Source organism: Piliocolobus tephrosceles, chromosome 7 (assembly GCF_002776525.5).
Source record: "Piliocolobus tephrosceles isolate RC106 chromosome 7, ASM277652v3, whole genome shotgun sequence".
Taxonomy (NCBI): Eukaryota; Metazoa; Chordata; class Mammalia; order Primates; family Cercopithecidae; genus Piliocolobus; species Piliocolobus tephrosceles.
The window spans coordinates 116,375,561-116,394,359 of record NC_045440.1 but is presented as its reverse complement, the minus strand read 5'-3'; the positions used below and the strand labels follow the sequence as shown (position 1 = coordinate 116,394,359).

Here is an 18,799-nt window from a genome sequence, read left to right as displayed (position 1 = left end):
GGTCATCTTGTAGTTACTCTCAACTTTCCAGCCATGGTTTGATTTTATAAAGCTGATACTAAGATTTGCCTCAATTTAATAAAGCACTATTTCTTATTTTTAGTTTTTGTTTTTCCCAGAAATACTTTTTATAATTTTTATTGGTATGCAATATTTGTACATGTTTATGGGGAACATATGATATTTTGATACCCGCATAGAATGTGTAATGATCAAATCAGGATATTTTGGACAGCCATCACCTTGAACATTTATCAGTTCTTTCTCTTGAAAACATTTTAAATCTTCTTTTATAGCTATTTTGAAATGCAAATCTATAATATCTTGTTAACTATAGTCACCGTACTGTGCTATCAAATACTGGAACTTATTCCTTCTATCTAACTGGATGTACCCATTAACCAACCTCTTTTGTACCCTCTCCCATGCACACACACATCGTACACCCTTCTCAGCCTCTAGTAACTATCTTTTTGTTTGTTTGTTTTTGTTTTTGAGAGGGAGTCTCGCTCTGTTGCCCAGGCTGGAGTGCAGTGGTGCGACCTCGGCTCACTGCAAGCTCTGCCTCCCAGGTTCATGCTATTCTCGTGCCTTAGCCTCCAAGTAGCCTGTAATCCCAGTACTTTGGGAGGCCAGGGCAGGTGGATCACAAGGTCAGGAGATCAAGACCATCCTGGCTAACATGGTGAAACCCTGTCTCTACTAAAAATACTATCTTTGTATTTTCTATGTCCATGAGATGAACACTTTTAGCTCGCACATATGTATAAATATATGTGATATTTTGTCTTTCTGTGCCTGGCTTATTTTACTTAATATTGTGATCTGAAGTTCCATTCATGTTGCTGCACATGATAGGATTTCATTCATTTTATGATTGAATAATATTCCATTGTGTATACACACTACATTTGTTCATTTATCTGCTAGTAGACACTTAGATTGATTTTATATCTTAACTTTGTGAATAGTGTCACAATAAACATGGGGATGCAGATATCCCAAAGGACTGATTTCCTTTCCTTTGGATGAATACCCAGTGGTGGGATTGCTGGTTCTTATGGTAGTTCTATTTTTAGTTTTTTTAGAACTCTTCATACTGCCTCCCATAATGACTGTATTAATTTACCTTTCCACCATCACTGCGTAAGAGTTACCTTTCCTCTGCATCCTCACCAGCATTTGTTACTTTAGGTCTTTAATAGCCATTCTAACTGGGGTAAGATGATATCTCATTGTGGTTTTGATTTGCATTTCTCTGATGATTAGTGATGTTGAACATTTTTCATATAAGTGTTTGCCATTTGTATGTCTTCCTTTAAGAAATGTCAATTCAGACCCTTTGCCCACTTTTATGGGATTATTTATATTTTTGCTATTGAGTAGTTTGATTTCCTTTTAAATTCAGAATATTACTCCCTTGTCAGAGGATTAATTTGTAAATATTTTCTCCTATTCAACAATTGTCTTTTTACTTTGTTGCTTGTTTCCTTTGCTGTGTGCAATCTTTCTGGTTTACTGTAGTCCCATTTGTCTATTTTGCTTTTTGTTTCCTGTGATTTTGAAGTTTTAACCACACAATCTTTTCCTAGACAAGTTCCCTAGAACATTTACATTTTCCCTAGGTTTTTTTTTTTTTTTTTTTTTTTTTTTTTAGTAGTTTTATAGTTTCGGATTTTACATTTAAGTCTTTAATCTATTTTGAGTTTTTTTTAATACAGTGAGAAATAATGGTCTAGTTTCATTCCTCTGTAATGAATATCCAGTTTTCCCAGCACCATTTATTGAAGAGAGTGTTGGAAAGGCATTTTTAATGCAAGAAGAGACATTAATTGCAAAGTTGTTTAAATCAGGATAGTTTAATCTTTATGATTAGAGGAAGTGCTTTATAGCATAGTCATTATGTTAAATGAGAATGATTTAAAAACAAAACACCTCTACCTTCTAAGTTCACATTTTATTCATTAAAGAGGCACAGCAACAGAAAAAACATGATGAAGTATTTAAGGTATGTTTGCTTTGGCAGATTTATTTTAATAAAAAGCTAATTGATTCATGGAATGTGACAGCTGGAACTCATCTAAAGGTAACCTAATTTATTCTACTCAAAATTTTTCTCAGTGGTCTATAATACTGGTAAATTGAATGTGGAAAAGTTGATTTTACATTATAGGCTTAATATGGCAATAGCAACCTAATATTCTAAATTTACATTACTAACATATGCAATAATTTTTTATTCTGTGTCAGCACCTCCACATAGGATTCAAGGGATATATATTAAATATAGGTAGTCAGTGTTTAATCTAACTGGTCCTTCCAATGTATAAAACATTGAACAGTTCACAGACAGTGAGGTAGTTGCTATGTACATCAGTCTTTGCACTTTAAATATCATTCACAAAGTGCCTTGTGGGTTACTCTTGCAAATTTCTATGACATTAACTGGTAAAAACATCAGGAGTAGATCAAATGGGATTTTATACAGAAAAGTACTTTGTAAACTAGAATGCTCTGTTCAAATAGAAATTTTTAATGTTCTTTTAATAATTTATTTTAGGGTTAAAAATAAACTTGATCATTTTAGATAATTTAGAACATTGTGTATCACAAAACTCAGTTCATTTGTGCCTCTGTAATGTTTCCCTACTCTGAGGTGGATTTGACTTTAACTATTTAAACCTGTACTTCAACTGGTTTATTTCTCTCTGACAGCTGTTCTGAAGGCCACAGTCATCTGGGGCTTTTTAAAATATAATTAATGTGTTGCCACTATTAAGAGATCAAAGTGTAATATAATATAAGCCTGGAAAAATTAGATACAAATAGGGTTATCCTCATTACATTGTTTAGTTTATTGCTGTCTAATAGCAGTATAGGGATGAGAACACAGGGAGTGATAAACCAATGGGAACAGTTCAAGTTAATGTCACAAGAATGAGATGTTAACCTTGCCTTGTGGCTTAAAGAGTCATATTGTATGAATATGCCTACATGTGGACTTCAAAATAGCATGTTGTGGAAATCATTAGGAAACTTACCAACCTAAACAATATAGCATTAAATTATTTCATTTATTAGTTCTCACTCTAATTTTATTTTACATTTTTATTTGAAGGGATTATATAACCAAGTTCTAATTTATAATCTTAACCACTTTTCTTTCCTATGATCATACCAACAAAAATGATCCCAAACATAGATCTTCAATAAATACTATTTGAAAGCTTTATTATATTCAAATGATTTTAACTCATGTCTTAAAAATATTTCTATCACAGAAAAAAAATTAATTTATTTAAGCTTTTAATTAAATTATATTTTGCCACTTAAGTGTATATATATTGTAATTTTTCTGAACATTTTCGTGTTACTTTCTAACGCATTCTACTAGTAACCTTCAAAAGCACTTTATTTTATTCCCTTTTTCCTATCAAAGAATATCACTATCCTACTATGTGACTTTTCTTATTTTATAACACAGTTATGGATCTGTACCATATTTCACTTGTTATATAAAAATATTGTGCTTACGTAGAATTGAAGATCTATTAAAAATTGTTTAATTAAGGCACAAGATCTGGCCTAGTGAATGTTATGTAGAAGACATAAAGCAAAACAAAATAAAAACATCACATAGTGACAAATATTTATCTCTTAGTCTCCATAAAAAGAATTATCAACATAAAAATAAAATCTTCAGCTCTCACATTTTTAATAGTTGTACTAAACTTAAAATCTTGAAATCTTATTGGGTATTATAGCAAGGATTTTTGAGGATTCTGAGGAGTTCACCACAGTTAATTTTGGAGGTTAACGAAAACGACTCTATGATAATAATCAGTATGCTTTCTTTTGAAGGTTTGAAATTATAACTGTTTCTGTGAGCTTTGCTTTTAGCTTGATTAGCTATTTAGCTGTTATTATATGGAAATCTATATTATCTAATACACTTGCCTAGGGCTTTTATGTTTCTCTCTGAACAATCTATTTTTTCAGAGATTTTCCCTTTTTCCAGAATATTGCTTCTTTTGGAATTATACTATTTTTGAGTATACTATGTTACGTTTCATAGAAGTATATAAATAGAGGAAGTAAATCTACAAGAAGAAGGATGTACTCCTCGTGATAGAATTTATCTGAAGCCAAGTATTGGAGGGGCAAAGACAGGTAGCATTATTATCTTTCTAGTATACTCTAAATTGTACACAAATGACTAAGGTTGGGGTTATTAAATAGGGCAGTAGTTGGCATAAACATTTAATGAGGTAGTGAGTGACCTTAAGCATTCCACAAAGCAAGATACCCAGTGACAATATCCAGGCTGATTATAACCAACAGTGTACAGAAATACGAAAGTGTGTGGATGCTGAATTGAATTATCTTTGTATCAGACATAGTCTTGGCTTGGTTGACATTATTTCCACAAAGTAGTGACATTAATTTTATAAGGTCAATGAAATAGGCAATAGGCATTAAACAAACATGGTATTCATTATATTTTGAAGAAAAGTTTTGGTATGAGATGAAATACTTTATAATAATTAACAAAGTTTATCAATGTAACTTAGAGTCAGAAACAAAATATTTTGAAAATAAAGTAATATATCATCCTTTTGGATAAAGTTTATTAACATTTAATTTTTACAATGTACAAATAAATAGATTAATACCATCACTTTTACTACCAGCTTAAAATGAGAGTTGAATATTCAAGAGAAAGAGGGAATAATTGATAGTACAAGTAACAGCAAGGCGGGGTGGATTGAATCCCAAACTAGTTGGAGGAATGACCCCTCTATAAAGAGCTTCATTTGCTCCAATTTTATAAGAAGGAAAGAAGAAAGAAATAGTTTGAATATGAAAAGAACTAGAATTTTGGAATTAGATTCAGATTAATGTAATTAAATATAAAGTAAATTACGTTTAACAATGTAGAGCTTAAGTGTTTTTCACTTTTTTTTTTGCTAATCTTAATTTTCAAAATTTCTGCAATACATACTTGTAAATTTTAAAACAGAAAATCTCATATTGTAAAAATCCCCCACTCCTCAGATAACCTTAGATTTTTCTAATGTGTAATGAGATTTTCAAACTCATTTTTGAAAGTGCTAGCTTAAAGACATTTAGAGAATAATTAGACTTTTAAAGATATTAAACCAGCATTACTGTGGTTATTTTGTTAATAGTTCTTTTCTTCACGTTTAGTGTTTTGATTTTTTTACTACAGAAATGGTTTGCAGATGCTTTAATTGTTAGATCATCCCTCATGCCTGGATAATTTCTATTTGTACAGTGATAATTTTGAAAAATACGCATCTGCTACTTAGTGGTAAACTTCTGCATCTGTCAGGAAATTGTCTAGACCTTTTTAAATAAACCAAAAAATAGTAACAACAAAAGTTGTTACAGACAAATTTACTCTTGTTGTAATGCTGTCAAGATTTGTTCCTCCTTTGTTTTTTTTTAAGATCCTCTTCTACGACCCAAGCACTATTATCTGTCCTTCCATATTTCTATATTTGTTCATATCCTGTCTATTTGATTGTAAATAAAATTATAGATTCACTATCTTAGGCCAACATAGGTAAAATTTTGTGTATTTTGAAAAACCTCATATCTTCTCTTACTGACAACTTTGATATTATAGAGGGTTTTTGCAAAATAAGTATCATTTTAAAAAAGATGACAGCACTTAAATATTGACCAGCATAATCATGAGAAGGTCAACACTAGTTTTTCAAACAGTATCATTATATATCATTTGCCTTATGACTCGGTGCTTTCAAATTAAAAATGTACTCAGCCATTTGTTTTGAAATGTTGTGTCAGAATAAATAACTTATTAAAGTGGGAAGTTTTATTTGGCTGGGTAAGGCAGACATCTCTTCTGTGGTGACAGATGAATTTCAGTGGATACAGCTTGTCTTCATTGTCATTTCAACTGAATACTTTCCTAGGAATGCATACACACACACAAACATACACACATGCACACACATACATACATATTTAATGAGACTTAGTGTAAGGTTTTCTTAAGTTTGACTCAAATATTAAAACAGTTAATACAATGAAAGCACAGTGCATCTGTTTAAGATATTCATTTCCTGATTAGTGAGCCTGGATTTTACTGGAAAGCCTGCTTATTTCATTGACTTCTGTCCTCTCTGTGTTGTTTTGCACTTTTATATTTTTGGTCTAGATTATGTTGAAGTGTAGCTGTGAGCATGGATGGAGATGCTTGCAAATGCCCAATATAGATGCTTTTCTTCATTAGTGGGGAATAAATTAATGGCTTATACAATACAGATGAGTAATTAGAAATATTTACCAACTTGGCAGTTTGGATTCTTCTTAAATAAATTTAAATCCTCATTTAAAAATATCCCATTCCCTCTCCTTCTGCAGCATAAACAGATCCTTTAAAGTGTAGAACAGACCTAGAAAATCTAAATCAGAAGACAACCATTGGCTATGTGGCCGAAATATCATATATGATGCATTTAGATGGCATCTTATAAGCTAACCTAAGATAAAATATTAAGGTAGAAAATGGTCCTCTTATCTAGGTGAGAAGGCTCCTTTCCTCCTACCTTCTTTATCTTTACACTATTTCTCTCTCTTAATGTTTCAGCTTCACTTAAGTCCCTAAGTAATTGTAGCAATTATTCTACTGAGTTATGGGCAAGCAATGAACAAAGAGATGAAAATATTTGATTATTTTTTATCTTTATTTATGTATTTATTTATTTATTTATTTTTTGAGACAGAGTCTCATTCTGTCCCCCAGGCTGGAGAGCAGTGACGTGATCTCAGCTCACTGCAAGCTCAGCATCCCAGGTTCACGCCATTCTCCTGCCTCAGCCTCCTGAGTAGCTGGAAGTATAGGAGCCCACCTCCATGCTCGGCTAATTTTTTGTATTTTTAGTAGAGACGGGGTCTTACCATGTTAGCCAGGATGTTCTCTATCTCCTGATCCCATGATCCGCCCTCCTCGGCCTCCCAAAGGGAAATATTTAATTCTTAATGGATAAATTAATAAGAGCTTCATGAGTAACCAAAAATTAAAATAAAATCTTAATAATGATTAAGCTAAATGAGGCAAATGAGAATTCGTGGCAGAGTAGACATTGTAGAAAGACAAAAGGTATGAGCAAAAGTAAATTACAGGTAATGGTATTTGGAACATAAGGTGCATGTTAGGGGGATATGGAATGTGAGAATATAAACTTTATAAATGGACAAAAACAAATTTCCCCCACCAGAACTTAAATATAATTATGAGAATGAAATTTTAAAGTTGAGACAAATGGAGGAATACAGACTTTAAAAGACAAGAACCCCCAGACTATGAGGACTTCATTTTAATCTAATTGAGGGAAATAACTGAGTGCTTCATATGTGATAGACCCTGTGTAGTTTATAAATAATATTTCTTTACTTTATCACAACAGATGAGAAAGCTGAAGTTTAGTGCAGAGTTAGTATATGAAAGGAGATACCTGTGATTCTGTAGCTTAAACTGTTCACCACTACTCTAAACTACTTTTCCCAGTGCATTAAGGGGAGAAAAACATGTTGAGATGGCTAATTTTTAGGGGGAATAAGTATAGAAGCTTCAGAGACCATTACGTAATCTTTCGCATAGTAGCAAAACAGTTACATGTTTATTATTATCTATTTCCTGTCTCCAAGCTAAGTGAATTAATTTGCTATAATCAAAAGAAACAGGCTCAAACACCTATCACTTAAACAAGATGTCATTTATTACTTTTAGCAAGAAAAGCCTGGTTAGAACTAGAGTATCATAATCATCTTTGACAAATATGGTAACCATGATAGATCATTAATTTATAATGTTAGTGAGAAAATAGTAATTCCATTAATCCTATGGGCCAGGCCCTATACTGGGCCTTCTTCTTCCATCCCTTAAAGTTTTTACCATCGTTAGTTTATAGCTACTACTTTTCTAATACTTGTTGCCATCATCATCTCCATGAAAGCTAGGATTTCTGTGATAGCTTATTAACTAAACTCTTTGCTTTTTTATCTTTGGCCCCTTAAATTGTATCCTTCACTCAGAAACCAATGAATTCGTTTTAAAGCATGGTATTCACTTGTCTTAAACTCCTGTAACAACTGCCCAATTCTCTCAGAATGATGGTCAAAATCCTTACATTGGCCTACAAAGTTGTAACAAGTCTAACCGCAACCCATAATTGCTTCCTTGACTTAATTTCATATACCCCTCTCGTTATTTTCTATGCTCCAATCACATTAGTATTTTTCTTGCTCTTTTTTGAACACAGCAAACGCAGCAGGTAATGGGAAATAGTGGGTGCCACGGATTATAAAAATTTAATTAGCCTTGAGTTAGCATCCTGACGAAGAATATATTTCCAGTTATAGGGTAAGGACATATCTGAATGCATTAGGCAATCTTATATGTTAGCAACCAATAAATCTGCAAATGATAGCATTTACTCACTCTTAAAAATCTATACATAAACTTACAAAACTTTTTGAAATGTTTGACATGTTGGAAAACAAAATAGATAAGTGGCTTGAGGTGTTTTTAGTGGAAGTGGGGAGATAAATAAACAGTGCATTAGATAGTTTATAGGAAATAACATGGAAAAAGATAATGGAATAGGTGTAGCTGTTGTACACAGAGCAGTAAGGGAGGGCTTTATGAATAAAATGTCATGTGAGGAGAAAACAGAACAATTGAGAATGGGAGATACAGGACTTCTGAAGAAATGGTTTTCCAGATTGATATAACAGCAAGTGTAAAGACCCTGAGGGAGGCACATGCTTAACATCTTCAAGCCAGAACAAGGAAGTCGATAAATCTGAAGAACAGACATGGAAAGGGAAAGCATAGGAAATTAATTCTGCAAATTAGCAGAGGCCACGTCGGTAATTTTAAGAGCAATCTCTTTATTCTGAGTGAAACAGGGATGGAAAATTTGAAACTACAAAAGTGATATAATTTTAACCAACTTTTAAAAAGTTTGCTCTGGATACTGTTTATGAATAGATTGCAGGGAGTCAAGAACAGAAAGAGGAAAAACTAACAACATAGCAAGAAGGACTGTTGCAATCATATGAATGAGAATTTGTGGCTCAGATTCCTATTGACACTGTAGGAGTGAAAAATGTTAGATTTTGGATTTTTAATGTGTTGCCAACAGGATTTTCCTGATGGAGTGGTTGTGAAATGCAAGACGAAAAGGTGAGTTAAGAATAACTTTAAGGTCTTTGGCCTTAGCAACTAGAAGAATGGAGTTTTTCTTTACTGAGGTGACAAAGAAGGAAAAGGCAGATAATTGACCATTATATAAATGTTTAAAGTTGCTCAAGCTCTAAGAGTAGTCTAAATAAAACTTGGAGTCATGACATGGTCTAAGAAGACTGTAAAGATAATCTCTCTTTGGTTATATGGATTAACTTCTAGAGATGCTGATCAGGTGTCACATTGAGTGAGAGACAACATGTAGGACTTTTTATGCCATGTTAAGGGACTATTTAGCCATAAAAAGTATGGAACCCTGTCATTTGCAACAACATGGGTGGAACTGGAGATTATTAAGTGAGTTAAGTCAGGCACAGAAAGACAAATAACACATGTTCTCACTTATCTGAGGGATCTTAAAATCAAAACAATTAAACTTATGGATATAGAGAGCATATCCATATACACATATACATATGGGTGCTAGGAGGGAGAGGGGTATGGTTAATGGGTAAAAAAAGAAATAGAAAGAATGAAAAAGACCTACTGTTTGATAGCATGACAAGATAGCTATAGTCAATAATAACTTAATCATATAGTTCAAAATAACCAAAATAATGTAATTGTATTTTTTGTAACATGGTGAGAACCTGTCTCTATTAAAAATACAAAAAATTAGCCCGGCATGTTAGTGGGCACCTGTAGTCCCAGCTACTCGGGAGTCTGAGGCAGGAGAATGGTGTGAACACAGGAGGTGGAACTTGCAGTGAGCCGAGATCGCGCCACTGCGCTCCAGCCTGGGTAACAGAGAGAGACTCCGTCTCAAAAAAAAAAAAAAAAAAAAATTAAATGTTTTCATCTCTTTGTCTATTGCTTGCCCATACCTCAGTAGAATAATTGCTACAATTATTTAGGGGCTTAAGTTAAGCTGGAGCATTAAGAGAGAGAAATAGTGTAAAGATAAAGAAGGTAGGAGGAAAGGGGCCTTCTCACCTAGATAAGAGGACCATTTTCTACCTTAATATTTTATCTTAGGTTAGCTTATAAGATGCCATCTAAATGCACCTACTGTGTACCCACAAAAAATTAAATATTTTGTAGAAAAAACTCCATATGAAAAACAATCAGTACAATTTTGCATCTGTAAATACATTAAATGCGTGTATATAGACACAAATGCATGTCTAAATGCATACATATGCAAAGACACATTACAAACATACACATGTAAATACATGCCAGAAAAACACTGTAATATGCTATGAACACAAGTACTGTACTGGAATTCAAGTCAGAATAGTGACATTTTGATTCACATTTACCACCTACTCAGCATGGTAAACTTAGTCAATTATTTGACCTTCATTTGTACATCTGTTAACAAAACGATTAAATTTGATGACAGCTTTACGTTTCTACAAGTCATACTTTCACATTTTGTTTTCCAGAATATTTTTTGTCACTATAGTACATATTTGACCTATTGTATATTGCCAGTATAAGTGAAGCCTAGTTATTACCTTGCATCTTTCTTATCATATTTTTTCTCTTTTATTTAACTGTAGCCTTGGATCAACTGTGCAGTTTTCTTGTGATGAAGATTATGTCCTACAGGGTGCAAAGAGCATCACCTGTCAACGGATAGCTGAAGTTTTTGCTGCTTGGAGTGATCACAGGCCTGTGTGTAAAGGTAACGTTTTATAATAATGCCCTCTGAACACATTTTAATAGTTTAACCTTTATTTCATGGGGTATAAGTTGCAATTAAGTCTTTGAATTGTAATATAATCTTTAAGGAAAGATTGTGCTGATATATTTGTTGATATTTATAGAAAATCTGCAAGATGTGAATCACTCTGTTAGGTTCCCAAGGAATTTCCAATCTAATAATCATACAACATAGACTGAAGCATAAAGGGTGTAATACAACACTCTGGAAATATTGTTGGCATTTTTGAAAAATCACAATTACCCTGTCTGTAGAAGCATTGATACAGATATTCTAAAGCCGTAATTTCTCCTCCACTTACATAGTTTGCCATTTGAATTGCTTATGTGTCCGTTTCTACAGTACTTGGTAGCAGTCAAGGTGGAGCACAGGTTCTGCAGTTAGTTAATTTAATCTAGAACAAACCATTTAGTTCTCTGGGTTTATATATCACATTACCAATAATTCCAAGTAAGATATAAATATATATCTTATATTATCTGCATGTGTGTATATATATGTAAGATATACACATATATATCTTGTCTTGAATTACTAGAGATATATACTGTGTGTGTGTGCATATGTGTGTACATATATATATATATGTATATAAATACCAGTAGGCATATATGTGTGTGTGTGTGTATAAATGTGTGTGTGTGTGTATATATATATATTAGGCAAAATATTGACTGGACAAAACTCATTGAGGACAATTTCAAATATAGAGGAAAATATTATGAAAGGCAAGTGTCATTTTGTACACCTACTTAGAAAATAAAGCAGGGCACTAACACAACCAACTGGGATACCTTTTTATTTTTAACATGGGAGTTCAAATGTATTAAAATCATCTGACTTTGTAGTTGAGTTTTAATAAGTAATTCACAGTGAAAAACACCTGATTATAAGTCAGTTTGACTACCCATAGTGTAAATATCATCATCTTTAGATACTAAAAAAACTAACACAGATATGCCAATATCATTAGACATAAGCATCAAGGTTTGCAAGAAACATATGATTGAGGTCACTCTGATTTCAAATAGTTCCTGCCAGTAGAATTAAAATCTACACCTCAAATGTAAGTGTCTGTCACTGACTTCTGACAGAGTATAGAAAGAACTATTATCTCATTGAGATAAATCTTTAAAAATATGAATATATTATAATTAAATGATATCTATATTATTATACTCCTTTTTCACCTTCTGACTGTTTCTTTGCCATCTATTCCACTTGCTTACCTTTTTCTCTTCTTTAACTGCTTGTGACCACTTGTAGAAACAAACATACAAATTATTTAATTAATTAAACTGTTAATTGTCAATTTAACTGCTAATCATGAAAACTAATCTTTCCCCCCTCCTTTATCCTAGCTCCCACTCACATCACCTTTCCTCAGATGAAATATTTCCACATAAATTAAATAAGTCTCCTTCTTTCTAAACTTTGTAAAACTGTATTTGAAAATGAACACCTCATCATGTCATACTGGCATTTCTGATTGCTTGTTTGTTATCATTTTTAATAATCATGTTTCTGCATTTTTCAGTGTCTCTGTACTTGAATTCTCTCTAGCTGTTCTTCTCTTTAAATAATATAGTTGCCAAATATGTAAAGAAACTTGACCAGTTTACACCCAAGAAATATTGTCTATAAAATTCAAGTGTTCCTATGATACGAGAAAGGCACACTTTTTTATAGCTTAGAAAGAAGCATACAGTGTCTCATATTTTCTTATAAAGTGAATAATGAATAATGCATTGTGTAAGGGTTACTTTCATGAATGTCATGGCAATAAATAGAACAGTAAAACGTATAAGACTGATTTCTTGTGTCCTTCACTCAAGATGAAATTATAGCCATAAAGAGCAATATAGTGAACATCATGGCTTCAAAATGATATGTTCCAAATATCCTACTTCAGTGTCACATAAATTAGATATGTGCATTTTTGTTAGCAAAAACGGATGAAAACAGATGACAGATTCAAGAAAAGGAGATTAATGTTAATGTAGGAACGAAATCTCACACCAGAAGTTATAGCCAGATCATGGAATTTAAGATCTACATAAAGTAAGATTGAGACTACAAAGAATCTTTTTTCATTCAAGACTCTCATTTTGATTAAAAAGATGAATCATACTTATGATTGTAAATTGTTCAAAAGCAAAAGTAAGGTGTTATATTACATTGTTATTTTTTATAAACCCCATGGCATAAAGAGCATCTCAGTACTGACTTGAATTTCAAGAACTATTTGTAGAATGTTAATATATGATTGGACTTTTTAGATTGCAAGACATATTAAGATGTTATATATAACATATATTCATATTTATTCAACAATTATTATATAGGAAGTATAAAAAGCACTTGTTCAATATTCATGTGTTGATATTATTTCATTTAAATTTACATTTTTTCCTGCAGATATTAGACATAGCCGCATTTGCTCATTGCATGCGAGGCACATATGTGTGTGGTTTACAAAGTCCATTTTGTTGCTTGAAATTACTGGCTGTGGTAGTGGAAACAGTAATGGAGGGAACATGCTGAAATAATAATTGAAGTTTTAAAATGATTACTGTGAGTCTGAACAAAGAGTGGTTCTCATGTCTCATGGGTTCTTGGACAGAATAAATATGCTTTTTTCCAGACAACAGCATAAATTGCCATATCAGTGCACTGCACCTTTGAGAGATTATTAATGTAGTTTCTGTCTGTGTATTGCATGGTTGAGCAATCAAGAAATGGTGATTTTTAAAGGGATTAAAAGTTCACACAGACAGCAAATTATGAATTAAAAGAGCAGTCTATAAATTAATATTATTTTTTTTTACACAAACAGAGACGATTCTTACTCCATATATGGGTTATGTATACAAAGTATTTGCCATTATAAAGTGGTGAAAAAAGTTATTCCTTTGTTGGAAATGCAGTCGATATCTAAAAACTGGAGCTTTTGCAAATAAGTAGCCTTATGTGTTGAAGATGTATAGAATGTTCGTTTTAGATCTTCCTGATACATAAAGAAACAGTATGTGGTTGGGCATGGATAATTTTGATAATGTGGAAACATTTGAAATAGTTAATAATAATAGACTGAAGACAAAAAAAGGCAAATTTTAATCTGTTTATTGGGATGGTACCACGTAATCAGTCTATTAAGTTACAAGGACAAAAAAACACACATGGGATTAATGAAATGGGTGATTAAGGGAGGATGAGAAAAGAAGACAATGAGATGGGAAAATTCTAAAAACAACCATAAAAATCTTGACATCACCTTTTAATTTCTTTATTCAAAAATCATCAAATTGTTATTATTCATTTATTGTACTGATCAATGTATTTTTATTCATTCAACAAACACTTATGAACACGAGTAGGTATTCTAGATTATATACCGTATGTGATATAGAGTATACAATAATTTTTATTATTTTGTATTGATTTGTAAGGCATAAACACAAAACTAGATAATATATAATAGACCTTTGTTTACAAGTTAGTGCAATCCTCTGCAAAATTCAGATGAGGAAGATTATATCCATGTTTGGAAATGGCCATTGAGATGGAGAAAATAATATGTGGACAGAACTTGGAAATTATTGTGGATATAGGCAGAGGAAGATGGATGTGAAAGTCATTTCAAATGTCGAGAATATATCATAGGCAAAATCATAGTGTGAACTGACACATCTGGGGAATCAGTTGGTCAGTTATATGAAAGGATGTAGAGTGAGATAAAATTTGAGAGGTTATGTTATGTATCTCATGGTTTGAAATATGTCTAGAAGCACTCCTAAACCTCCGTTCCCATTGTCACTATTCTACAATTCCAGTACTACAACTATCACTTTTCTTTTCATGTAGAGTACAATTTATCTTACATTTTACTGACAGACGAATCCCATCGAAGTCTTGCTTTATGAATGGCGTCCATGTGCTGGTGGTGGGTGTGGTGTTGCTGCAGCAGTTGCTGATTATTAACTCTTTGATTTCCAAAATCACCCATAATTTGCTTTTATGCAACTTTGTTTTTTTTTAGCTCGTACCAAAAGTTTATCCCAATGTCTCAATAATAAACAGAATTACCACCTTGATATTCATATATGTCTAGCCTGTTCCTGAATGACCAAGCCAACCTCTCAAGGTCTTGTTCAGTTTTCACCTCCTCTAAAAATTCTTTCCTATTTCAATTTTCCCTTATCTCCTCATCTTTAAAATTACTTATAATTACTAACATCTTTACCACACAATATAGCATTTAATTTTATTTTGTTTGGCAATGCTCCCTAATCATTTCATGGGCAGTAGACTTGCTTTTTCAACAAAAACCACCTCAAAAAGAACAAAATAATCAATGCCTCTAAAGTGTTTGAATGTTGAATGGATCTGTTTCAGCTGTTGCCAAAGAGGACAGTCATCAATGTGGTCTACCCATCCATTACTGTTGATAGAATAAAACAATCTAAATGAGGTTCAATTCCTTTCTTTATAAACAATGGAAAAAATGGGTGTACAGGTTATATGATAGAAAACTACTGGTCAAACCTAAGAGCTGCGACCCTCACTAACTCATATTTATTAAAAGCCCAGGTTCTTAACTTTGTCAAAATTATTTTACATATGTTACAAGTTCCCTCTTACATATTATTCCTCTTCTCAGTGTTTAGCTTAGAGACCCATTGCACCCATATTTTTGTACATACAGTAGCTGCTAAATAACATTTTAAGAAATATTATAGGAATATTTAATTAATTGTAACAAACAGTTTGAGAAGGTAATAATAAGATCATCACAACTAGAGAAAGTTGTTCTAGTAGAAGGCTTCTTGTTATGCAAAAGTAATTAGAAAATTTTGCCCAAGAGCAAATCAGAACCTGCTGAAATTTATCAGCCAGAAATGCATATAGCAGGTGGTTTTCTGTGGTTGTTGTTGATGCCTTCTTAGTTTTGTGGAATAATCTTACAGATGAAATGATGCATAATAAGGATGATATTAGCAATTAATATAGTGACATATGGTGAAGGAGACAGGCAGATGGTGTAGATACGGAAGTTTATCACACATTCATACTTTTTAGTGTTTTTTTTTTTCTAAAAGCCATAGTTTGAGGCTTTATTAAACAATTTTGATTAGAAAATAAGCCTTACTAAGCTCTAACAATGAACAGGTTTTAATGATATCATTTATATGTCATTTAACGGAGATTAATAGTGATGCATTTATAACAACTTAGTAGAAAATAGATCACTTAAAATTCAAAACTATCTGAAAAATTAGAAATTTTGCATTTCAAAGGTGCCCTTCCAACAGTTGTTTAGAAATACATTCTACACATTTTGCCTAGCTCTCAGATTATTATAAAAATATGCATATAATGAACAAATTCTTGATTCAGTTTTGGTACATAGCAGGAAAATATCCGCAGATGTCAAAAAGAGCTTTCACTTTCCAACTCAGCATTTTCTAGGAATATGACCTTGTTCATTTGCTTAATCTCTTCTGAACTTCAATTTACTTATTTGTAAGTTGATGAAGGATTATTTGTAAGTTGATGAGGGATTATATGGACTCCTTTCAGCTGTAAATTCTAAATATTCTGAAGTATATTTACTTCTTCTCTATTGAAACATGTTAAGGATATTTTTTGTTCAATATTCTTCTTTACCTTTGAATGCCAAGAATTTGTCTCAGTCCCTGAAACACACAAGCAATAATAATTTTAAAAATGTTTAATAAACCCTTGCTAACAAAATCTTGTTTTATTGCACTATGTTTTGGATATTCATTTTTTTAAAAAAAGACAGGTTTCAAATTTGTTCAGTGCCAAAACGATGGCTATTGATCATAAAATTGCTTCAAAGTAATTTAGATTCTGCATATCTTTTATGCTTTATTTACCATTAAAATCTACCTTTGTATAAAGGTAAAAGATTATTTGTCTTCATGCATTTTTATTATGAAATGCACCCTTGTAATAGTTGAGTTTAAACAATGTATCTTTAGAAAACTGATTATAATGTTGATTATAATGTCATTCTTGACACTGCTATACACTAAGCTATTTTTGAGAGTTTTCAAATGGGAAATAAACATTTTAATTCTTAAAATAAATTAGTAAGAATTCTAAATTTTGGAAGAGAAAAATAAAAAAGAAAACAACTCCTTAGCTTTTTGCTAATATAATTTTAAAAGCCAAAAACTTTGAAATTTAATGGGAATAAAATGTGCTACATCATGCCCAAACAACAAATAACCAAGGGGGGGAAAAAAAAACTGCAATAACCATATTGACAATGAATGCTTTCGCTAAACTAAAAAAACAAGGACTGAAAAAAATCTAAAATATAATGTCTTAGTGCAAGGATGAACAAATGTAAAGCTAATAAAATCAGCACAGGGATTGCAATTTTGGAGGAGAAGCTACCTATATAAAAGGAATTTTTGAAAAATTATTAAAATAAAATAACATTTTGTGTTCATAGTAAACTTATGAAATTTCTCAAAATTCCCCTGTGATGCAGAAAAACTTATTTCCTATATTTTCTGAAAAGATGCACTACTAGAAAAAAGCATCTTGAAGATCTGTGATGACTTAATAGCCTTTCCACTAATTCTGATCACATAAAAAGTTGGAAAACTTAAATATACTAGAGTTAGGATTCCCTTATTTAGCTTTTCCACAGTAAAATCTAACTTTGTTTCAAAATAATAGCTCAGCTAGCTCTGGGAAGGAGGGTTTATAGATAACAGTGATCACACTGTAAACTTTAGAATGTCTGATGCTATGTATATGCACTCAAAATGCATAATTGTACTATGAAAAGTGAAAGAAACAATAGAAAATGGAAAAATGATGAAACCTAGAGACCAAAGAGGAGACAAAAGGCATAGGCAGAATATACACAGACATTATTGGTGAGAAAGAGATAAACTTTTACCCTTTAAATTGAATTTAGTTGAAATTTTAAAAGTCACTGGTTTTATGCTTGATATGAACTGTCAGAATTTATGACATTTTGGCAGATCTTTCCTTGTATTAAGACATGAAGTATAGTCTTCTGCTTAGTTTGTCTTATAGTAATTTTTGTGGAGCTAGTTAAATAGTGTAAACATCCCAAACAAATAGCAATGCCTGGCACATGGCAGATACTCACTAATACTTGAATGAATAAGTGTTTTGTTTACTACAATGCCAAACACAATGTAAGAAGCACAGAACAGAACTGAACAAATTATGCCCTTAAGAAGTTTATGATCTCGTTGAAAACACAGTACATTCAAAATAAAACAACCAGAGAACATCCCTAAAGCAACAGAGGCATGGTTGCACAGTCAATACTTGTCATAAAGACAATTCAAAACAAAGGAAAGACAGAAGACAGAAATGATAGTATTACCCTTTGGGAAATACATTTCACTGGACATGAAAATACCACTTAGTCATTCTATCTCCGAGTTTATTATTATTTATATTATTCTCTTATTTTGGAAATCATTCATTTGTTTATTTAATAACATTGATATTTTGTGGTAATTATTAGGTAAGTGGAGGGAAAAGATGAATTTTTCTCCTCAAAGAGATCAATGGGCTACTCCAGTGGGGAAAACAGCAATGGGAAAGTATGCATTACTGTATATCACAATAAGAGTTACTGCAGAAAAATGAATACGGTGCATTCAGTACAAAGAAGATTAAGGAAGCACTCTGCCTAGAAGAGTACACAAATTTTTTAAGAAAAGGATAAGCAGGGATTCAAAAAGGACAGAAAGAAAGACAGACATAGAGACTGAAAAATGTAAAACATTACAGATAGAGAGAACTACAAGTAA

General features: G+C 32.0%; 1 protein-coding gene across 1 annotated transcript in view; it reads left to right on the top strand.

The window, feature by feature from the left end:
• CSMD3 (CUB and Sushi multiple domains 3) overlaps window positions 1-18,799 on the top strand; it is a 1,271,497-nt gene that overhangs the window by 534,494 nt on the left and 718,204 nt on the right. The window contains exon 9 of the mRNA XM_026454566.1: window positions 10,804-10,928. Within this exon, the coding sequence (XP_026310351.1) occupies window positions 10,804-10,928 (125 nt within the window). The remainder of the gene's footprint in view (window positions 1-10,803; window positions 10,929-18,799) is intronic.